General features: G+C 41.9%; 1 protein-coding gene across 2 annotated transcripts; it reads left to right on the forward strand.

Moving 5' to 3' along the window:
- Nucleotides 1–15527: 15527 nt before the first annotated feature.
- bambia (BMP and activin membrane-bound inhibitor (Xenopus laevis) homolog a) lies at nt 15528–24284 on the forward strand. Of its 2 annotated transcripts, none has more exons than XM_069914508.1 (3): nt 15528–15930; nt 18499–18783; nt 19201–24284. In XM_069914508.1, the coding sequence occupies exons 1-3, from the start codon at nt 15855–15857 to the stop codon at nt 19620–19622; spliced, it is 783 nt and encodes a 260-aa protein (XP_069770609.1). In that variant the 5' UTR covers nt 15528–15854; the 3' UTR covers nt 19623–24284. The 2 variants fall into 2 exon arrangements, with proteins under 2 accessions (XP_069770609.1, XP_069770611.1); XM_069914510.1 differs by lacking the exon at nt 15528–15930 and adding an exon at nt 16197–16814.
- Nucleotides 24285–24877: the final 593 nt, after the last annotated feature.

The following is a 24877-nucleotide window of genomic DNA, read 5'->3' on the forward strand; positions in this document are numbered from 1 at the left end:
TTGATGAAACATATATCTAAATTAGTCATAGGACAAATGTTATATACCCATGGATTCAAAAGTCAAAATTATTGCTAATACTGTTGTCAATTATCAGATTATTGTATGTCCAAGACTATTATGTTTTCAGACATCCTGTACCTTTGGATGGATTTTGAACCAAGCCTCTGACTGCTCTCCCAGGTCGTTGTAAAAGATCCCATGCTATTATTTCAAAGAGGACTAGGTGGGTTATCATAAGTAAAAACACACTGAAATGTTGGAGGAACTCAACAGGTCTTTCAGCGTCCATGGAACACAAAGATATATCGCCAATGTTTCCAGCCAAATCCTTCTTCAAGGAATAACCTTATTCCTTAAAGAAGGATTCCAGTCCAAAAAGTCAGCAATATATATTTGTCTTTTATGGATGCTAAAACACCAGCTGAGTTCTTCCAGCTTGTCGGTGTGTTTTTACTACAATCACAGCATCTGCAGACTTGCGTGTTTCACTGCGTAATTATCAATGTCCAAGATAACATTTATCTCAAAATAAACATCAGCAAAAACAGTTTGTTTCATCTTTACAGTGTTAGTTGCCAGACTTTCTGTCGGGAAAATGACATGTTGTATTTTCAATAGTACAACCGAATTCTATAAGAACTTAGTGAGACATGAAAGTCTGCAGACGCTGTGATTGTAGTAAAACACAAACAGAAATGCTGGAGGAACTCAGTCGGTTTTGCAACATCCATAGGGCGTAAAGATATATTCTTTACCTCCTATGGTCATTGCGAGACTGATGGAGTTCCTCCAGGATTTCTGTGCTTTTATAGGTACCTAACTGGCTCTGGGGTGCATTGACCTGATGTAAATGGGCTGCGAAAGTTGCAATATGAATTATTGTCTTTTTTCTTCTTTTCCTGGCATAGCAATATATCATTAATTGAATTTTCCTACAATGTATCCACATTTTGAAAGGGTGATAGATTTATTGGACATTGTATCACCAATTTCAGATTATGTTTTATCTGATTTGGATTTCTTGTAGTTTATCTGGTTAGGATTCAGGCCAGATTTTCAAAAGTGGTTGTTGTTGTTGTTCGTCCTTCATAGTCGAAGATGAACATGGCTTCAATGTCAAATGGAATGCATTGGGTTTGAAGTCATGACTTGCGCTTGACTTGGATTAAAGTGAAGGAGAGTTGCTCAGGTCGTCAGCCTCATTCTCTCGCCCAGTCTATCTGGACCCAGTGGCAAGACATAGTCAAGACAGCTGGAGACAGGTCTGGATGCAGTGGTTGGCCAGCAGTGTTCTGTATGTGTCTCAGTGTGTCCTCTTAGCGTTCCTGACACACTGCTGAGAATCGCCTTTCTGCCCGTTGAACCAGTAAAGATTTCTTCCGCACAGTCCACCGAATCCATGCTTCACGTGCTAGGTAAACAGGCCCTGAGTGTCGTGGGCCCACAGCAGTTCTTGCAGCGCGCTCGAGAGCCTTCCTACCCATTATTGGGCATCCTCATCCACCTTTGCAGCCGTTGGAAGATGTCTCCTCTTCCGCCTGCTCCGCCGTTGGGATGATCACCTAGTGGTGTAGTAATGACGCCACCCGCTCACTTGTTTTCACCCACTAGCTGAAGCGGTTTCCAGGGTGTGGCACGAGGAGCCAGCAAGTGAGAGATTTAGGAGATGAGTGAGGTCCAATGATGCCTACCATCCCCACTTTAGTGAGGTGCAGCAAAGTTATTCCCTCTCCTCAGAGTCATGTTTATCTGGAATGATTTCATATTTCTCAATGATGAAGAAGGAATCTATTTGACCCATAGAATCTTTGTTAATTCTCAGAACAATTTCATCAATCATGCTCCCTTATATTTTTCTTAGGATTAAAAATACATATTTAACAGTGAAGATATATCTAGTACTTCAGAACATTTCTTTTCAATTTGAAAGGCTCAAATATAAAATCCATACAAGGCATACAATAGTTTGTAAACTATAGATGAAAATTATTGTTAAAGTTCAATTATTTGCTCCTAATTCATTCCAAATACATAAAAGAGTTTCAAACAAAAGGTAAATGAATAATTTTAAGGATATTTTTAGAGGAGGCTTATCCTTTTCAACTGGACAGTTTGACTTTTGCGTGGACAAACTCAGATTTAAAAAAAACATGTTTCAAAAACGTACAGTATTGAGAATAAAAGTCCTTTTGATTTCTACTGTTTCTTAAAATGGACCAACATTAATAATAGAGATTTTCAGAGAATTCTTATCTTGAGCAAAGAATTCAAACCATTTACTCCACCTTCAGTATTTTGGCCATTTAAATATTGGCCAACATTATACTGAAATGCCAAGGACCCGAGCTCAACAGCTTATTGTTTTAAGTGGCTGAAAGGGTGATAAAGAGCATGCTAATATTTCTGCAGGAATTTAGTATGTAGATAACAGTTGCATACTACATTAAAAGTTCTGATAAAAAGTACACTCGCTCCTTGTTTCTGATCTCGCACAGAGCAGCTCCCATACCACCCCAGGTATGCTTTCAATGGTGCAACTGTAGAAGTTGAGGAAACAGGTGGGACCTGTGAAACTTCCTTAAGTCTTCTAAGAGTGTACAGGCATTGGTGTGCTTTCTGACCGTTACATCATTGTGATTGTCCCAGGTCAGGTCATTGGATATATTTATACCCAAAAACTTTAAGCTAACTAGTCTTTTGATTTCAGTGCCATGAACGTGATCTGGAGTGTGGACTCTGTCCCATCTCCTGAAGTGAATGACTGTCTCCTTCATGTTACTGAGGTTGAGAGAGAGAGGTTATATTCTTTCTTTTAATATATTATTTTGAGAATTTCAATCTACATGCAATCAAAATGAAGAATAATCAAAAAATAAAACATCAATATCCATAATATTAACAAAATATTACAATTATTGATCTGCATATCGATATAAAGAAAATGAGAAAAAAAGAAAAGAATCAACATGTGATTCAATTATTATAAAGAAAGAAAAATTACAATAATATTACAAAAATGCAAATCAATGTCCATGTTGAACCAAAGGGAGAAAAAGATAATAGAGAGAAAGAAGAACAAAATAAGAGGAACCCTCCCACCACCCCCCCCCCCAACAAAGAAAGAAGAAAAAAGAAAGAATAAGAAACAGGAAAGATTGGTTTCACCTAGGATAAACCCCACTCTCATTAAGGGACAAATAACCTGACTTATCTAGGGTTCTTGATGCTGCGAGCTCCGGGGGGTGGGGTGGGGGGGTGGGTGGAGAGACAGGAGGGGGAATCTTTAAGATGTACCTTAGATATGAATTCCATATTCTTAAAAACACATCATACCTGTTTCTGAGGTTATAGGTGATCTTTTCCAGGGGAGAGGTTATATTCTTGGCACCATGCCGCCAGACATTAGTCTCTTTCCTGTATTCCGTCCCACCGCTTTTGCTGCCTGACCCACTAACGCAGCGTCATCTACAAATTTGAAGATAGAATTGGAACAGAATATGGCTGTACTGTTGTGGGTGTAGAAGGAGTTTAGTTGGGGACTGAACACACATCCTTGAGGATCACCAGTATTGGGTGTGATCATGGAGGTGATATTGTGACCCATTTTCACTCATTGTGATCTGATGGACAGGAAGCCAAGGATCCGGTTGCAGAGGTGAGGGCCCAGATTCTAAAGTTTGGGAATAGGTTTGTTGGGTACTATGGTTCTGAAGGCAGACCTGTAGACCATGACATAGGTGTACCTGGAATAAAATGTTCTGAATATCATCATATTGCACATTATAGGAACTTATATGAAAATTAATTGCTGCATTTTCTATACATTCCAGTAGAGATTACCTGCAAAATCATTTTATTGGTTGTAATGCACTTTGGAATCCTGAGGTCAAGAACCACTAAACCTGATTATTTTATCAATATCATGACCTTAGTTTTTATGTGTGCCCAAGTTACAATTTTACATCTGTAGCTTTTTGTTTCTCTAAGAATACGATGTTGGCTAAAATGCCCTTGGGAAAATCCTGTGGTTGTGAAAGACAGTTAACTCTGCCCTTATTCTCAACTCCTCCATTTTCTTCCCCCTCAGCCCCCAGATGTAACAAACCTAGGATTCCCCTTGTTCTCACCTACCACCCCATTACTCTCCTCATCGAACACATTATCCTCCATGATTTCCACCATCTTTGACAAGATCCCACCACTAGACACATCTTCCCCTCTCCTCCCCTCTCCACCGTCCATAGGGATCACTCCTTCATCCACTCATCCCTCCTCACCAATCGCCCCAACTCCCCTACCCGCCCCCTCCTCCTTCAGCACCATTTGGGGCCCCAAACCGTCCTTTCAAGTCAAACAACACTTTACTTGTGCATCTGGGAGAGTTGATCTACTGCATCTAGTGCTCCCTTTGTGGCCTTCTCTACATTGGAGCCACTGGATGCAGACTGGGAGATCGCTTCACTGAGCTCTGTCCACATCAGGGACAGGAATCTCCCAGTGGCCAACCACCTTAAGTCCATGCCCCACTCCCATGATCACATGTCTGTCGATGGCCTCATGTACTCAGTGTAGCAGTGAAGACCTGCTCTACATAACAAAGTTTAATTTGTTACAAAATACAGACTACAGCGAAGAAGAATTCTTCAATGAACAGAATTCAGGTTACCTCTGGCATTACATGCAGGTGTGCATAGAGCATAATGTACAGTGTCGGATTACAATGAAATGGAAGATTAATTAGCGCCAGGTAGGGGCTGCATGACAACCATATTACGGGGTTCATTCGGGAAATTGATGGCTGCAGGGAATAACTGATTTTAAGTCTGTTGATCTATTTTTTTTCACACACTTAAACCTTCTCCATGATGGGAGGAGGGAGAAGAGAGTATGTCCAGGGTCTGATTGTGTCTCAGTATGCTCGCTACCTTTCCTAGGAGAGGTGGATGGAGAGAGAAATTTTCTTCATTTTAAGCTGAATCGAAGGAACAACATGATTTTCCATCTGGGCACTCTCCACCAGATGGCATTAACAGCGACCTCTGGTTTCCCTCTCTTCCTATTCCCTTTGTCTTCTTTCCTCCAGCTCTCCATCCCCTCCCTCCTCCCCTTGCTTTCTAGTATGCCCTTCCTCCCTTATCCACCTATTACCTCCTGCCTTTGGGACCATACTTCCCCTCCCCTTTACCAGTTTATTCGGGTGTCTGCCAACATTTGTTCATACCTTAATGTTGGTTATGTATCTATACCTTTCCTACACAAAGTATACCGGCTGAGCGTTATTACAGTTGAATGGCTTCTCATTTCTCTTCAATTCATTCTCTACATAGCAACAAATTTCTATGTCCATTGTTGCCAATAACTATTTTCTTTGTTTCCCCACAGATTATACTTTAAATTGGAGGATTATGATGATAAAAAAAGATCTTCAGAGAAAAAGGACTTTATATTCATATAGTACCCTTCTAAATTCTACAATGTTCACACAGCATGTTACAGCCAACAATAAACTTCAAATGATGAGGAAGAATAAAGTATTATGTAGTAAACAACTTTTTTGTGGCAGTCAATGTTTGAATCATAATTACCTGTGGCCAGCAGTTCCGTCGACAACTGCTAGCAATGCCTCCCAGGTCAGCTCATCTCTCGACATCTGCATTTGGATATTGCAACCCATCAGAGACATTTCAAAACAGCCAAAGGTCATTGGTGTAGTCGTGGACCGTTAAGGTGCCATTGGGATAACCATATAACTGTAGCTCGAGGACCAGACCTATGCTTCTCTATAATTAACTTGAAACTAATGATATTATGGTCAATGGACCCAAAATGCTCATCTACACATACTTTTGCCACCTGACCTGCCTGGTTCTGTAAAAGAATATCAAGTATTGCATATTCTCTTGTTGGTACCTTTTTTTGCTTGGCTTGGCTTCGCGGACGAAGATTTATGGAGGGGGTAAAAGTCCACGTCAGCTGCAGGCTCGTTTGTGGCTGACAAGTCCGATGCGGGACAGGCAGACACGGTTGCAGCGGCTGCAGGGGAAAATTGGTTGGTTGGGGTTGGGTGTTGGGTTTTGCCTTTCGTCAGTGAGGTGGGCTCTGCGGTCTTCTTCAAAGGAGGTTGCTGCCCGCCAAACTGTGAGGCGCCAAGATGCACGGTTTGAGGCGATATCAGCCCACTGGCGGTGGTCAATGTGGCAGGCACCAAGAGATTTCTTTAGGCAGTCCTTGTACCTTTTCTTTGGCCAGTGGAGAGCTCGCCATATAACACGATCTTGGGAAGGCGATGGTCCTCCATTCTGGAGACGTGACCCATCCAGCGCAGCTGGATCTTCAGCAGCGTGGACTCGATGCTGTCGACCTCTGCCATCTCGAGTACTTCGACGTTAGGGATGAAAGCGCTCCAATGGATGTTGAGGATGGAGCGGAGACAACGCTGGTGGAAGCGTTCTAGGAGCCTTAGGTGATGCCGGTAGAGGACCCATGATTCGGAGCCGAACAGGAGTGTGGGTATGACAACGGCTTTGTATACGCTTATCTTTGTGAGGTTTTTCAGTTGGTTCTTTTTCCAGACTCTTTTGTGTAGTCTTCCAAAGGCGCTATTTGCCTTGGCGAGTCTGTTGTCTATCTCATTGTCGATCCTTGCATCTGATGAAATGGTGCAGCCGAGATAGGTAAACTGGTTGACCGTTTTGAGTTTTGTGTGCCCGATGGAGATGTGGGGGGGCTGGTAGTCATGGTGGGGAGCTGGCTGATGGAGGACCTCAGTTTTCTTCAGGCTGACTTCCAGGCCAAACATTTTGGCCTTTACATATTAACCATATAACCATATAACCACTTACAGCACAGAACAGGCCAGTTCGGCCCTACTAGTCCATGCCGTAGCAAATCCCCACCCTCCTAGTCCCACTGACCAGCACCCGGTCCATACCCCTCTAGTCCCCTCCTATCCATGTAACGATCCAGCCTTTCCTTAAATGTAACCAATGATCCTGCCTCGACCACGTCTGCCGGAAGCTCATTCCACATCCCCATCACCCTCTGTGTAAAGAAATTTCCCCTTATGTTCCCCTTATAATTTTCCCCCTTCAATCTTAAACCATGTCCTCTAGTTTGAATCTCCCCCTTTCTTAATTGAAAAAGCCTATCCACATTTACTCTGTCCCTTTTAAAATCTTAAACACCTCTATCAAGTCCCCTCTCAATCTTCTACGCTCCAGAGAAAAAAGCCCCAGTCTGCACAACCTTTCCCTGTAACTCAGACCCTGAAATCCTGTCAACATTTGGTTCAAAGCCTAAACACCTACTGCAACCAGCTTGCCAGCTGAATTGGTCCAGTCTGGCCACAATTAATGAGCACAGCTGAGGAAAAGCACAATCGACCAGCTCAGGCAGCATTGATAAATCTGGAACAAGGACTTACAGTTTTTGAATCATTCAGGAACCTGGAGGCTGCTGAGTGATTGTACTTCCACTAGTGTGTCCCATCCTCAAATGCAATGCATGAGAACTCACCAAGGCCTTCACAGAAACTGATCCAGTTTCATTTCAAACCTCAACCAGGCACATGGCAATGATACAATATTTACATTAGGACAGTACGTGACATGGATTTAAATTGCATTTCCTGAATTATGTAAATGATATTCCAGAGCGGCACGATTAGTGTAGCACTCAGTGCAATGCTGTAACACCACCAGTGACCGGAACTAGAGCTCGAATCCAATGCTGTCTGGAAGGAGTTTGCACGTTCTCCCTGCGTCTGCATGGGTTTTCCCCGGTTGATTTGGTTTCCTCTCATCATTCAAAATGCACAAGATGTTGTAGGTAATTTGGGCCGAAAGGGCCTGTTAATCTGCTGTATGTCTAAATTTAAAATTTATGGCAGTGAACAATATTGCAGTTCGACATGCTAGCTTTGAGCTGAAACATTGCACCAAGGTCTCATCTTCTCTCTCAGGCAGACTTAAAATATATTTGAAGAGCGAACCATAGGGAAATATTCCTTGTAAAAAGTGGGAATACCTTCAGCACAGCCACCTATGGTGCAAAGCTTTCCACGATCAGCTTCTCAGTTATTAGTGCTGGGCATTAAATAGCCATGTTCTATAAAAGAATTGTTTTAACTTTAAAAACATACCCTCTATTCATGAAATATGTACACAAGAAATACAATCAGTATACATCTTTCTTTATGTGTCCACTGTGAAATAAAAAAGATCATCAACCAGAAGTGTCCTGTTGAAAAGCTATTAAATGACGCAAGAGAATCATTTTTAAAAATCTAACCTAATATTGGAAATAATCATACCTATAAATGGGGATCATTATGACCTCTGAGTCATGCCCCTCACTTGAGGAAATCAAGAAGGGCGTGATCAATGACCAGCCCTTCAGCCTCAAATCCAAGGTGTTTTTGAGCCTTGGAAACAATATATTAACAGTTGCAAAATATATTTCAAACACAGTACTTTTCATATATATCTGGGAAGGACTTAAACAGTTGTAATGTGGAGTTAATATAGTTTAAATAACAAAGGAAGCCATTCTGATCTATGAATTAAAATGTGATAACAGGTAGGTCCAGTCTGTGGTGAGAAGGAAGTGGAAATGGGAACGGCAATATCCTGTAAATATCGATAACAATGAATAATTTCCACCTAAAAAAAGTATTTGATTTTTTAAATTCTTCCCCTTATGGTTAGGAAATCATACTGTATTTACACTGTTTCGTATTCTTGTGTGGCAAAAAAACTCATTTCAATGCTTTTGATCCAGTATTTTTTGATCCAGTATTTTTTAATCCAGTATTGCATGTCAATTTTTATTTTTTAAAAGATTGTTTTACAAATGTCATTATAGCCACAAAAAATAATAATTTTAACATCTAGAATATTTTTTTTCCAAAATAAACTTTTTTCACAATAAATTATTTACAGAAATGGAAACTCTTCAGTTTCTTTGCATATCCATATTGTATCATATCCATACATTTTCATCAATGTACATTGTTACATACATTCTCTAATTACACTATTGCCACCACTGTCATTTCTCCCCACTCTGTTGTTTGAGGAGCTTCCTCACATCTCAGTCCTCAATGCCCAGTGATGGAGGGCTCTAGTCTGTGATCTATCTCCACAATGCCCTCATGCTAGCTGCACCAAGCCTCAGTGTGCCCCTCAGCAAGTACTCCTATAGCATAGAATGTGCCAGATGGCAGCATTGCCTCACCAACATCTTAGAATGCTGAAAGACCACCAAGCTTCTGGCAGACTAGAGGATGCCTTACACCAAATTGAAGGTCTTCCAGCAGCTCTGCATGTCTGTCTCTGTGTGTGTCCCTGGGAACAACCCATAAATTGGTTGGTGCTGGGGATGAACCGTGACACTTGCATTCAACAAGGAGGAGGGCGACTACCTCCAATGCATCGCAGTCATTTCGGGGACAATGTGCATCGTGGGTGATATTTCTGAAGGATCTGAAATGGAGGGCTCCTCTCACCGTCAGCCAGGCCAAATCCTGGCACATCAATGTTCAGATTTATTGTCAGAGAATATACATGATATCATATATAACCCTGAGATTCCTTTTCCTGTGGGCCAGGCAGTATTTCTACTTATCGATAGTGCAAAAAATTGTACTCAAGCAAAGGAATGTATACTAAAGAGAGAAATGTGAGAAAAAAAATGAAATGTAAACTGACTGTGCAATGCAGAGAAAAAAAACGTTCAGGAATAAATAATGTATGAAGTAAAAGTCCTTAAATGAGTTGAACACCTTCCAATAATTTACCTTTTGTTGAAGGATCTGATGGTGGAGGGGTAGTAGCTGTTCCTGAACCTGGTGGTGTGCCACCAAACCTCTTTCCTGATGGTAGCAGTGAGAACAGAGTGTGTGCTGAGTGATGTAGATCCTTGATGATTGCTGCTGCTCTCCAATGGTATTGTTCCATCTATATATTTTTGATAATGTGGAGGGTTTTGCTTGTGATGTCCTGGGCTGTGTCCATTACCTTTTGTGGAGCTTTACGCTCAGTGGTATTGGTGTTCCCATACCAGGCCATCATGCAGCCCGTCAACACACTTTCCACTACACATCTGTAAAGTTTGCTAAAGTTTTCAAAGGTGAAATTTTGAGAGTACAGTTCCTGTCAGGATTAAAGGCAAAGGTTAGCAGACATAGAGAATGTTGGTTTTCAAGGGATATTGGGGATTTGGTTCGGAAAAAGATATAGGCAAACTGGAGCAAATGAGATACTTGAGGAGCATTAAAAAATGCAAGAAAAATCGCAAGCAAGAAATCAGGAAGGCTAAAAGAAAGCATGAGGTTGCATTGGCAGACATTGCAAAGGAAAATCCTAAGGACTTCTTCTTTCTTTGGCTTGGCTTCGCAGACGAAGATTTATGGAGGGGTAATGTCCACATCAGCTGCAGGCTCGTTTGTGACTGACAAGTCCGATGTGGGACAGGCAGACACAGTTGCAGCGGTTGCAAGGGAAAATTGGTTGGTTGGGGTTGGGTGTTGGGTTTTTCCTCCTTTGTCTTTTGTCAGTGAGGTGGGCTCTGCGGTCTTCTTCATAGGAGGTTGCTGCCCGCCGAACTGTGAGGCGCCAAGATGCACGGTTTGAGGCGATATCAGCCCACTGGCGGTGGTCAATGTGGCAGGCACCAAGAGATTTCTTTAGGCAGTCCTTGTACCTCTTCTTTGTTGCACCTCTGTCACGGTGGCCAGTGGAGAGCTCGCCATATTAACATGATCTTGGGAAGGTGATGGTCCTCCATTCTGGAGATGTGACCAAATTAAAAGGGAAAGGATAGTAAGGGACAAAATTGGTTCCCTTGAAGATCAGAGTGGTCAGTTTGTATGAAACCAAGATAAATGGGAGAGGTCTTAAATGGTTATTTTTCATCAGTATTCACCTATGAAAAGGGCACAGATATAAAGAAAACAAGCAGTGGAATCAATACAAATTAAAGAGGAGGAAATGTTTGTGTCTTAAAGCAAATAAGGGTGGATAAATCCCCAGGGCCTGACAAGATATTCCCTCAGTCCTTGAGGGAGCCTAGTGTAGAAATTGCAGGAGGTCTGGCAGAAATATTTAAAATGTCCTTAGCCATGAGTATGGTGTCAGAAGATTGGAGGGTAGCTCATGTTGTTCCATTGTTTAAAAAAGGTTCCAAAGATAACTTTGAAAATTATAGGCCAGTGAGCCTGAAACCAGAAATAGGTAAATTATTGGAAGGTGTTCTAAGAGATAGAATATACAATTATTTGGATAGTCAAGGACTTATTAGGGACAGTCAGCATGCCTTTGTGCATTGTATGTCATGTTTAACCAATTTTATAGAGTTTTTCGAGGAGGTTGCCAGGAAAGGATGAATGAAAGGCTGTGGAAGGTGTCTACGTGGACTTTGACAAGTTACAACATAGGAAGTTAGTCAAGAAGGTTCAGATGCTTAGTATTTGTGGTGAAGTAGTGAACTGGATTCGACAATGGCTGGAAGGGAGAAGCCAGAGTAATTGTGGATGATTTCTTCTCAGACTGAAGGCCTGTGACTCAGGGAGAGGTGCTGGGACCATTGTTGTTTGTCATCTGTATCAATGATCTGGATGATAATGTGGTAAATTGGATCAGCAAGTTTGCAGATGACACTAAAATTAGAGGAGTTATGGACAGTGAAGAAGATTTTCAAAGCTTGTAGAGGGACCTGGACCAGTTGGAAAAATGACAGATGGTATTTAATACAGACAAGTATGAGGTGTTGCATTTAGGAGGGACAAATTAAGAAAGGATATACACATTAAATGGTAGGGCGCTGAGGTGTGCAGTAGAGCAGAGGGATCTGGGAATACAGATACATAATTCCCTGAAAGTGGCATCACAGATCGATAGGGTTATAAAGAGAGATTTTTGCATATTGGCTTTCATAAACCAATCTATTGAGTACAGAGTTGGAATGTTATGGTAAAGTTGTATAAGATGTTGGTGAAGCCAAATTTGGAGTATTGTGTGCAGTTTTGGTCACCTAACTACAGGAAAGAAATCAATAAGATAGAAAGAGTGCAGAGAAGATTTACTAGGATGTCACCCAGACTTCAGGAACTGAGTTACAGGGAAAGGGTAAGCAGGTTAGGACTTTATTCCCTGGAGTGTAGAAGAATGAGGGGAGATTTGTAGAGGTATTTAAAATTATGAGGGGGGTAGACAGAGTAAATGTAGAAAGGCTTTTTCCTCTGAGGGTAGGTGAGATACAAACCAGAGGACATGGGCTAAGAGTGAAAGGGAAAAAGATTAGGGGAACATGAGGAGAAACTTCTTTGCACAGAGTGGTGTGAGTGTGGAAAGAGCTGCCAGTTGAAGTGTAAATGCAGTCTCAATTTTAACATTTAAGAAGAATTTGAACAGATACATGAAGGTCAATGGACTGGGTGCAGGCCAGTGGAACTAGGCAAAAAAGTGGTTTGGCTCAGACTAGACATTAATGTGTTGGATCCAGGCACGGTGCACTGAGATAGTGAACCCCATGAATTTAAATTTGCTCATCCTCTCCACCTGATTCCCCAATGATCACTGGATTGCTCACCTCTGGTTTTCTGTTTCTGAAGTCCACTCAGTTCCTTTGTTTTGGTGACATTGAGTGCAAGTTTACTGCTGGTGTACCTTTCCACCAAGTTTTCAATCTTCATCCTATATGGTGTTTCAGCACATCTTTTTATACAACTCACTACTGCATTGTCATCTGTAAATTTGTAGATGGTGTATACCAAGCCACATGGTTATAAGGGTAAAGTGAGTAGAGCAGGGGGCTAAGAACGCAGCCCTGTAGTGCTCTGGTACTGATGGAGGTTGTGGAGGAGATGTTCTCACCAATCCTCACTGATTGTGGTCTGGAGGTGAGGAAATCCATGATCCAATTACACAGTAGGGTGTTGAGTCCTAGATCTTGGAGTTTGCAGATTAGTTTTGAGGGGATGATGGTGTTAAATGCCCAACTGTTGCAGATAAAGAGCATCCTGATGTTTGTGTCTTTTCTGTTGTTAGTGGTCAGAGATAAAAAAAATCAGAGATCTATTAATCTAATTTCACAGAACTCCACTTCTTTATAGACCCGCAAAATGGTTCTTTAATGAATGAATAATTAATTTGAAGAATATTGCTTAATGATTTCTCAAGCGACACTATGACACTGCAACATGACTGGTTCGTGGGTCTCTGGGGCTTGATGCAAAACAGATACTCAACTGGCGCCTGAACATCATTACCTACAATTAAAATAATTGCTGCCTATCCAGTTCCTGCATTCCCCTGAGGCATCCCTGAGACGGAGCGCCTTTCCCACTTCATTGTTCCAGTATCTCTATCGTCTCATCAACGGACATAATCTCGACTCTCTGCAAAATATAGCACATTCCTAGACCACCTCCCAACGCAGCAGGAATGTGAGACCTTGCATTTTGAATTAAAATACAATCACGTTTCTTGAGACGGGAGAATTTTATTTAGCACGCGTAAGACACCAATCGGGTCGTGCTTTTATCCACAACAAATGAGATGGTTCATTGTCCAAAAGTTTCTTACATCATATACTCAGTAAAATAGCAGAGTCTGTCCAAAATCTGAGCTCTGGGCAGTAACTCATCGAGACCACAATGTTCTTCAGTAATGTCGGAAGAAGTATTGGCATCTTAGTATTTCAGTATTACAGAGAAGGACAAAAATCACCTTTTTTTAATTGTGGATAAAGTCTTACACTTTATTTTAAAAAATAGCGGAGAAACAGGCATTTGTGGAGAGATGGAGAGATACATTCTCTCAAACTTAATGATCCAGGTCAATAATTTATGTCAAAATCCTCAACAATTGAATGTTTGGGGATTATAATAATCTTTGCGTTTTCCACTTATAATTGCGATGGGTGTCAGTTTGGTTTTGAAGGGGTTAACTCGCTCAGGATGGGCAGGTCTTGGCGTGTGGTGGTGGTGGTGGGGGTGGGGGGGGGGGTTGCGAATAACATGTTTGTCGGGTGGAATATTGCAATATTGGTCTGAGAAATCTTAAAATTACATCTGAACAAGATGCAGCCAAGTTGAATCTGATCAATTCTGTGCTCTATTTTTTAAAAATATATACGTAATTCATAAAATATGCAAAAATTACAATCGGTACCTGTCTCTATTCATTGTGCCACCATTTGGAAATTCATCAGCCCTCCAGGAAATACCAGCTGGGCAAAATTTTACAAAGTTTCGCGGGAGGTGCATGAATTCTTTCCCTTTTGGAAGGGGAAGAGTGGAAATTGTGAATGTAGTTTCGGGTGCTGCAGGACGTCATATGAGAACTGGCTAAATTTCACGTTCAATTCAAAGCTTTGCTCCATTGTTTCAATTGGAAGTGGCGATATCAAATGCGCGCTCTGTTCTTTGATGGTCTCAGACCGGTGTAGCCCACAAAAGTAATTAACATATCACTGACAATATTCCACTGGTTTGATACTGATCACAATCGACGGTGTTTGCATCGTATTGTTTGTGGGCTGATAATTGACTGTCAGTTGCTCCCTCTGTCGTCTCGGTGGCGCCGGGTACCTTTTGATTGCTAATTTAAACTTAACTGTCTGCTGCCTCTCCTCTGTAGACACAAACACACGCTCTCTTTGCCTTCCAAGCTTGACGTGCACTCCCCATACACACACGGTAGATTCTGATTTGTCCAACAACTACACTAGGATTTATATGTTATCGGAAGGCAGTTTGGGTAGACAGGGGCATGCAACCCCCCTCAGGTCTACGGCAAAGTACTTCCTGCATCCAAAGACGGCGATCAAAAATGTTGTACATGTTAAGTTAGTTTGTATCATTCATTTATGTGTTTTTACAGGGGCTGAAAGATTCGAGAACGTTTATGGTTTTTTAAAATTTCAGTTTATTACGGTCATAGTTATCATTTTTCGCCTCAAAACTCTTTGTACCTAACAAGGCCATGGGACTGTTACATTGAATAGCTTTAAACTTGAATTGTTTTTAATAATCTTCCATTCTTTTAGCAATTAATATGCATCGTTCCTCATGAGAAAGGCTTTTTTTTACAATTCTTAAAGTCTTTCGAATATTCCTACAGAGCTGGTTGAAATAAGATTATTTATATTTCTCTTTATCAGCACTAAATGAGCGTGTGGAGCTTAATAAAAGAAAAGAAATACAATTTGTTCCTTGTTGGTATTTACACTGGAAAATTCCCAGGACTGGACTCCGCAGCATCAATGAACTGTGGACAGCGGTGATTGACATACGAGGGTATCCATTTGATAACTGGTTTTCAATAGCAACATTACCTCGGAAACGACACTAACCAATCACTGGAGGGTTGAGGGGCGGGTTGAATCAATGGAAACCTCTTGGTCTGTCAATCAATTCCCAGGAGGTGCTTGAATGTCACGGGCTGCCAATCAGCTGACAGTACTGAGGACGTAGGTAAATTCTGATTGGTTACATTCGGAGAGGAGGCGTGGAATCGGGGTGGAAGGAATGTCAATCAAGGAGCCTGGTTCCGAGTGGGAGGACGGTGGAAAGGGTGAAGGCAAGAGGAATTGTGCTGGAGCAGTTGTCTCTGCTGTTAAAAGGTGCCGACTTACCTGGCGGACCCGAGTTACTGAGTGCAGAGCAGAGCAACAAGGCAAGTCTGGCCTGCAGCTGCTCCTGCCGCCACACCCCTACCCTTCTGGAGGGATCTGGTGTTGGAAACAGCCGAGCGGAGAGGACAGCGGGTCGGCCGAAGAGCCAGAGGGATTGGGAGAGGCGATCGCGGCCGATAACTTTGTTCGCTTTCTCATACTTTCCCATCATTTAAATGGATCGCCATCCGAATCTCATCACGTTTTGGCTACAGCTGGAATTGTGCGCGATGGCGATCTTGTTGACCAAAGGTGAGGAAACTCTTCGAGTCGGTACCGGGCGCCCCAAGTGTCCTTACTCCTCCTCCGGTGGATGGGCACCGGGCGCCCCAGTGTCTTTTCCCCCCTCCGGCGGGTGGGCACCGGGCGCCCCATTGTCTTTCCCCCCTCCGGCGGGTGGGCACCGGGCGCCCCATTGTCTTTCCCCCCTCCGGCGGGTGGGCACCGGGCGCCCCATTGTCTTTCCCCCCTCCGGCGGGTGGGCACCGGGCGCCCCATTGTCTTTCTCCCCTCCGGCGGGTGGGCACCGGGCGCCCCAGTGTCTTTCCCCCCTCCGGCGGGTGGGCACCGGGCGCCCCAGTGTCTTTCTCCCCTCCGGCGGGTGGGCACCGGGCGCACCAGTGTCTTCCCCCCCCCCCCCGGCAGGTGGGCACCGGGCGCACCATTGTCTTTCTTCCCACCCCCCGGCAGGTGGGAACCGGGCGCCCCAGTGTTACCCCCAACCCCGTGGCGAGGACAAGTCGGGCGCCCCAGTGTCCTTTTTTCCCCTCTCCGGCGGGTGGGCACCGGGCGCCCCAGTGACTTTCCCCCCCCTCCGGCGGTTGGGCACCGGATGCCCCAGTGTTACCCCCCACCCCGTGGCGGGGACGAGCCCGAGCGCCCCAGTGTCCTCCTCCCCGGTCCAATGGAAAACCGACTCCCTGAGAGGTTCAGGGGTATCAGTAGTGGCCGGTGTAAGATTAATTGATGAGCCGGTAGAAATAGTTCTCCCGGGACCGTGGTACACCCAAACCTGGACTGCTGTACAGTTTTATCTGCTAGGCTTCTCGTCTTCCGTCCCTTCCTTTCCTTTTGTGTTTGTAAACCTCTCATTAATCCGGATAAATGTATAATAAGATGAAGCATTCTTGGTGGAGGTAAGATTCCAGCCGCCACCCTTCCTCCTCCGTTCTGTCTCGCCATGATTTTTAATACAAACCCGCTGATTGCCATGAAGTGTATCAATCTCTTGGCAGTTCATTGCCCTCCATTGATGTAAGTAGACCTAAGGGGCAAGCGGTTGTCAAAATGTTTTTGTTAGCGTACAGAAAGGCTATTCTGAAAAGGTTATATAACCCTTGAGCGGCTTTCAAAAACTGAGGACTTCCCTCCGTTTATTTTTTGGGGGGGGGTTTATGAACTTCCTCTTCCTTTAATACGTCCGGATTGATTCCTATATGCATGAATGCTATTTTTTACATAAATTGTACAGTCGAAGTGCAAGTTTATGGGCACATCAACCACCCTTTCTCGATGTTGGGACGTGCCGAGCAACGCTGGAGGTTAAGATGAGCCACATAATTGTTACATTTATTTAGTGGAACGTGTAATTAACCCAAACAAGAGCCGGGCTTTCTGGCCTCATCAAAGCATGGGGGGCTGGGAGTGATTCAGACTGATGTGAAGTCACTGATACCGAAACTATGTGGCTGATAATGAAATGATTACAGGATTCACAAACCCTCAGCAATTTGCATCAAAAGTTTCCTTTTTCAAAGGGTGGCTCCTGCAGTCATTTTGGCGGAGTGCAACCCAGTAACATGCAATCATTCAAAACCATCTGCAGCGAGGATGAGAATGAATGGCTGGCTCCGAATAAGAACAACGCTTCCCCCCCCCCCCCCCCCCCTCGGGTCTGAATACCAGTCTTTTGAGGGTTATGTTTACAAGGTGTACAGATTATAAAGCGAGAGCTGGAAACTCCTCTCGTTTCTGCACATTTTTTTAAAAGCAGGAGATTGGAGCATTCCGTGACTAATTATGTCCATATTAGTAACTTTACACAGTCGATTCTTTACCTTCCATTAGACCCGAGTTGTTTGGAGCAGTGGCTCCTCGGGGTCTTTTAGCAATGAGGTGGAAACTGGTTGAAATCTGATCGCTTTCGGGCGAATGCGGCCTTGGCTCCCTGTTACATACAAAGAACTCGTACTGTATGTGGTTTTTTTTGTCACTTCTGAGCAGCGGAAGCTATTAAAGATTTTTTAACGTGCATTTTTGGGGCGACTTGTCGGAATGATTTCTCCGTTCCACCCATTATCACAAGTCCACTTCGGTAAATCCTGATATATTTCACCTATTGTATGTTTCCATTTAGGTTGAAAGAGCAATAATCTATGACAAACAAACCACTAATTATAAGCTGTAGAATTCCAACTCTGTAAGGCTGCTTTTTCAAAGTGGTTTGTAGGAAACTTTCTTGTCCTTTTTCTGTCTGTTTACTTTCCAGTATTTAAAAATAGCTATTTTTATTTCTGAAGTGCCCATTAGTTCTTTGGTCCTTGGAAGTGAAAGAATTGGGGTGTTAATGGGGTGGAGGATGGAGAAACCCTCCCATTTTACTGCAGACCAGCTCAGTCACCAGTTTGGTTGGGAGAACAAATATTCAATGCAATGGATCAAAGTTTTTAGTTTAAGTTGTTCTGGAAACTGGATTCATCTGTCCTTCTTGGGCAGTTCGAGGAAGCTTGTAATTATTTTTATGGACTTGATTGTCTACAGTAGAGACTGAGCACATTTAAATGCACTGTAGTAAATTACATTGCTTTTCCTTTTTTTTAGGTGAAATTAGATGCTACTGTGATGCCCCTAATTGTGTGGCAACGGGTTACATGTGCAAATCAGAACTGATGGCATGTTTTTCAAGATTACTGGATCCACAGAATACGAACTCTCCTTTAACTCATGGGTGCTTAGACACAATTTCAGCTTCTGTTAACATATGTCACGCAAAGGGATTGCGGAATCACACAGGGGTCTGGCCCATGCTGGAGTGCTGTAATGATGACATGTGTAATTATCGTGGGCTTCAAGATGTTCTTTCACATCCTCGGAGTGAGATCTCTGGTAAGAAAGCTTTCCCTCCCTGATCCATAAGGTGATGACAGCCAAGACTTTGGATGGCTGGTATTGATTTTGTTCATGTAATTAGAGACATGGGGAAGGGGGGGGATTTCAAACTGAATCTTCAGAAGTTGGATATTCCGTGTCTGCTAACAGACTAGTAAAAGGTTTTCCATATTAAATATTGTGTTTGTGTTGCTGGTCAGGGAACTGAATGAAACTATGCTAAGTGAATATTAATCCATCTTTAGTAAAATATTTTTGGTATTGGTAAACTTATTGAATGACAAATAAAAGCTATCTCAGATTTTTCTATAATTGTAAATTGTCTAAATTAGGATCATTTTGTAACTGACTCTAATTTTTCTAATATTCTAATTTTTCTAATTTTCTTGCCCTTCATCAATCCACCCTTCCTAGATGCAGGAAATCGATACCATCACGACTCCAGTGCCAAGAGTCTGATCACCAGGGTTCGAGAACTCAATTCCTCCAAGGAACTCTGGTTCAGAGCTGCTGTTATTGCAGTGCCTATAGCTGGTGGCCTCATTTTGGTACTACTGATCACGCTGGCCCTACGAATGCTTCGCAGTGAGAATAAGAGACTACAGGACCAAAGACGGCAGATGCTGTCTCGTTTGCATTATAGTTTCCATGGGCACCACTCCAAAAAAGGCCAAATGGCTAAGTTGGACTTGGAGTGTATGGTGCCTGTGACTGGCCATGAGAACTGCTGCATGACTTGCGATAAAATCAGGCACTCTGACCTCAGTAATGACCGGCTTCTCTCCCTGGTTCACTGGGGGATGTACAGCGGCCATGGGAAGCTGGAGTTCGTATGACTTGAGCTTCAGCTTGAGCCACTCGTGGTTCTATTCTGTTGGACAAGTGCAGAGTTCGTATGACTTGAGCTTCAGCTTGAGCCACTCGTGGTTCTATTCTGTTGGACAAGTGCACTTTATGTGAAAACACAATCATGAACTTGAGGATCTGTCATTTGAAAGAAGACTCTAGGTCGAACGAGGGACCCCTGATTTTAATATATTCCATACTAGAGTTCTGGCATGCCTTGCTACAGGTTACTCATTTGCACACTTTGTATAAAGATGAATTTGTGTTTCTAGAATCAGTTTGCATAACTCAAGGAGGGTGCGAGTGGAAAACAAAATTCTTGAGCTAGCAGAAGTAGAGAAACTGATGTATACTTGTGTGCACTCCTGCTCTTTATATGTTTCTTGTTCCAAGCTGATTGAAAAGATGAAATATATTTTTTCTCTAATTCTGATTAAAAAGCATCTTGGTTTTATTTATACACATTAATGGAATGTGGTCCAATTAAGCACTTGTTTTGGAGTGAGATTGACATGTATGCCACATTTGGACTGGGATTTTCTTTAGGGGGATGATGGGGCCAGCCATAAAAATCAGGTTATAAAGCCACTTGGTTTATACAGAAGGTGGAAGAGGAGGGAAACATTTCCACCTGCTTCATCCCTTTATCTTGCACTCTCCACCCTCTCATGCAAAAACAAGATGTCTTGTGAATAAGTGATTATGAATGAATGCTAGTTTCAACTCTAGGATTCTAACTTTCACCTTGAGAAAACTAGATAGTTACATAAATTGCTGTTTGGATATAATATTATCAGATAACTGATTTGACCTTGCCCTTCTCCACCCAAAGATGCCTCTAACTACAAATGGAATTGATTCAAGCTCCAAATTACCTCTCAAAAGCATCTTTCCATGTAAAGGTTCTTGTGTGCATCTCGTTCTTTTTTTTGTTCCTGATATTTGTCACTTTGGATAATATGTTCAAGACTTTTTGAATTGCAATAGCATAGTAAATGTTGATTTGTGTAGTTTTTCCTCCTTTTTCCTCTTCCTGCCATTTGCTCGCATTTGAAACTAATCCCAGTGCTTTCAATTCAAATATAGATCTCAGTGTAGATAACTTGGAATGTAAGTTTAATGTCAATTTGCAATTTTCCTCAAATCAGTTTTTATTGCGTCTTAATATTGAAATGAATTAAAGAATTAGGCAAAACCATCAACTCCATAAATCTGTTATTCATCTGAGAGGATTTGTTTTCAATATTCACCCACATGAACTCTGCAGAACTACTGTTTCTTTTCACCACCAAAAAAAAGTTGTGTTTTGCTCTACAACTCTGGCAAGTGCAAACTTTCAACAGCAGTTGTGTGGTGAAACCTGGTCACTATTCTATTCCTAATGCAGTGTTTTATTTATGTAGGTGGATGTCTGCCTGCTTTTTTTCATGCTGCCATCTTCTGCCTTGGCATTGAAGCCAACAATGCCAATCCTGAATTTTAATCTCTGCTCTTGATTAGTAATAAAGATAAAAAAATTTCTCTTGAAGCTCCCCAATTTCCAGCTTTTAAGGATGAATCTTGTTCCTTGCATACATCTTGTCTTGCAAGGCCCTTGTATTTTTGGAATTACTAAGTGGCAAATGACCAAGGGACCAAGTGAACAAACTAATGCTAATGTCTATCGAGAAGTAAACCTGAAATGCAGGCCCCCAATCTTGACCTCCAGTTTTTAACTGAAGGTTGTTATTTGCTTTCTATTTTAGAGGGTTGGCAGTTAGATTTTATGGAATTTATTAAATTTGCCTTGCTCTAAAAACAAAGTGCGCCAGACTTGTCAGCGTGAAAATTGTGGCTTCCACTGAATTCCAATCAAGTTTTATTTCCCCCCCAACTTTGAAGTTAATTTATCTTTTCCAAGTCTGAAACTTAAAATTGTAGAAGTAACCCAATTTCTGGTAACTGTGCCCTGCGCCCGGGATAGGGTGAAGCTCTGTATGTACCCGCTGAGGTACATGCTTTATAGCTTTCATTGTGCTGCTTTGATGCCCAAATAGCTCACAAGTCCTTCATCAATAATGCATCTTATTACATGATAATGACAAGTAATATCTTGTTTCTATTTGAGGCAACTGGCTACTTTTAATAGCAGATTAGTGCTTTGATTTCAGATCAGACCAGTGGGAATGTGATTTTTTTTCATTTTATTCATAATGGTTTTTTTTAAATCTCCATCTATTTATGCCTTGTATCAGCATTAATACTTCCTGCTATGTACTGTTGGGCAAAGAACTTCATGGTATGATATTGATCTAAATTGCAGATTAATATACAGTAAAAACTCTTGACTGCAATTCCAATGGAATTTTGTTTAGTGGAATTTTAAGTTCCACTATGTCACAGTGGATTTGAGATGGTCATAAAAAAGGGATTTCTCCAATTCAAGATTACTATTTGGTACTTAACCACAACTGCCCTTACTGCCATGTTGAATAGGAATTCTATGGAATTTATTGAATTTCCATTGAGGTCAGCTGAAGATAAAATTGGTTATTCAGGAGTTCGGCCATTACTTCCTTGGGAGTACAGAGAACAAAGTAATTGGGAAGGAGCTTGAGTGATGTCTCAATTCTTCTAAACCACAAAGGAAGAAAGGAATATGAAAAATTACACCTTGAGTAAGATCATTTGCCAAATTATCTGGTAAGCAGTTTGGAAAGCCTTATTTTGATGACCGATTGATACTTGGGCAATCATGCCTAACATTGCCTGGTAATTGGGGATTCTGGGAAAGTGAGCTAGATTTCCATAACTGCTGGAGGTGTTATCATTTGCTTGGTCATGGCAATTTCCTTGACTGTAGAGACAAAATATCCAGTGGTTGCTACTTAATGGAGCCCACGTGGACCAAAAGACTGAGTGCAGCTAGAGATGAATCTGGTAACTAACTAAATTTTAAGTGTAATTAGTCCTTTCTGGGCACTGAAGGCAGTCCTCCTTCCAGATGATGTAGTTTGTAAGATGGGAATTGTAGAAACACCTGATGTGTACTAATACAATCTGCTGGAAGATTGTCAGTGGTGGGGGAAGGGGAGGAGGGGGGGGAGGAATTGACAATATTGTGGTCTGGGCCCCTTCATTAAGAGTGTTTGGAGGAGAGAGGTGTGGTTAAATGAGGACAGGAAGGGAAGGATTCTTCCAACCTCTATAGCATCTATTAAGCTCTTTTTTTCAGACATTTGACCTGTAAATCAGTTGTAATACTTGAGCATGTGCTGGAAAGTTGAATAACAAATTTGGAGATGTATGGTCATTCATGCGGAACTTGTGTGGAGAGAGAAACCACATTTCTATCAGGATGATAAGCCATTGAAATCAAATATTAATTTTTTTCAGATGCTAACTAGTCTTTTGTGTATTTACATTTCTGAGCTTGTATTAAGTGACACCTAGACTATGTTGGAATGAGAGATGGCATGGATGCTCTGAATTTCTGTGTAAATCTCAGGCTTGCTGCATGGTCTTTAGTGATTTATTTTTTCCTTGGCTCTACTCGGTGCTGCAGCAAAGGATGAATGTGGAGCAGTTCCCTAGTGCTTGAGCTATGTGTCATGGTAGACAGGACGTGAGTGCAGAAAGGCCCTTTCTTCATCTTGGGAAATGAACTTGTGGAGAACCAGGATTATTAACATCCAGAACTTTTTAAGATGTAAACATACTTTATTGGGATGGAATCCCAATCCTGCAAGTAGCTTCAACTTTGTCAAACCTAGCAAGTCGGCTGTATGAAGAGCTGAATAGTGATTCCTTTCATCTAACTTGAAAATGTCATGGTTATCTCAGGGAATCTGGCTACTTGAACTAGAGGGGGGGAAAAAAATTCCATTTCTTTTTTGTAAAATGGGAAACCTAGTTAAGTGTAAAACAATTTCCTGGGTTAGGGAGCATTGTGCTTTTCACCTTGATAACATGCCTCCTAAACAATTTTTCTCTTAAAAACAATGCAACCAATAATGTGCTGGAAATTAGTCTGTGAATGAAACCTTGTAAATGGGGCATGTAGTAAATTGCCCAGTAGCACATTCCCACAACATTCTTCCCCTCGGCCTCTTGGCAAAGAGTGCTAATAAGTCTTTAGCCACAGCAGTAATCTACAGGGATGATGGACAGTTATTGAATGGCAAATGGCTTTTCGCCACATGTTGAACTATGGGTGGTGGAACTGTTTATTTGTATGCAAATTGTATCCAGTCTTTACAAGGTTGTTTGAATTGTATGGTGATAGTTGTGTAATATACCCCTTACAGGGATAGTTATTGTGTGATCTGATTCTCCAAGCCTACAAGAGATAATTTGGCCACACCTCTACTCTTAAGTTGTTCTACAGTTGTAAGTTAATGATAACTTCATCCTTGAATAACAAGACACTTGGCTGGCCAGGTGATGAGAACTTGTAGAACAAAATGACTTACTGCTGCACAATAAATAGTGTTTACAGCATGATGGTGAATAGTGGCCAACTAATACTTTTCAATAAGCACATTCTTCGGGTAAAAGGTTATATTTTCCTGGACTTGATATGTAGATGTAATGATTTCTTCAGTATAATAAAGTTCTATATTTTAAAGTGCATGTTCTGCTCCCAAATAAATCTCAAAAGAACTTGAACTTGTCACTAAGAGGTTTGAGGCATTGTGTGTTGCTACAAGAGGGTGATTTTACTTTTGCAACAGACCATTTTTGAAAGAATTTCGCTGCTCCTTCACTGTGATGGACAACTCTCCTGTAGAGGTTGAGGATTTTCTGGGAGGCTGAAAAGAGATTGAAACGTGAAGAGGCACTAGTTTGAGGCACTAGTTGTCTTGAGAGCTATTGAACTACAATGGATGAGAATTGTTGTCGGACACTATATAAATGTTGAGGTTTGGGTTAATGATCCAAAACCAGCTAGAAGAAAATGGAACAAATGAGGGTTTTGCCAGTAGAGGGGACAGATGATGTCATTGAAATGCAAGTGTGGTTAATGGATTCCAATCAAAAGGCATAAGATTACATTAAGTATCAGATGTTGAAATTACACATCTCTATAGGCTGACTATGTGATGAAATCTGGGATTGCAGAAAGAGTGGGTGATCCGGAGTGCAGACAAGAAGATGATCATTGGGGGTGGGGGGGGTGAAAGCATTGTTCAACTTGATAGGCAGGCTTGAAGTATAGGTGATCGAGACAAAAGTGTCAGAGCTTTGGATTAGATTAAATTTGAGG

The sequence above is a fragment of the Narcine bancroftii genome, chromosome 1, assembly GCF_036971445.1.
Source record: "Narcine bancroftii isolate sNarBan1 chromosome 1, sNarBan1.hap1, whole genome shotgun sequence".
NCBI classification, from domain to species: Eukaryota; Metazoa; Chordata; class Chondrichthyes; order Torpediniformes; family Narcinidae; genus Narcine; species Narcine bancroftii.

Coding starts and splice junctions, on each gene's coding strand:
- bambia (XM_069914508.1), top strand. CDS start 15,855: ATGGATCGCCATCCGAATCTCATCACGTTTTGGCTACAGCTGGAATTG. Junction 15,931..18,498: donor GGCGATCTTGTTGACCAAAG/GTGAGGAAACTC, acceptor CCTTTTTTTTAG/GTGAAATTAGATGCTACTGT. Junction 18,784..19,200: donor TCCTCGGAGTGAGATCTCTG/GTAAGAAAGCTT, acceptor CACCCTTCCTAG/ATGCAGGAAATCGATACCAT.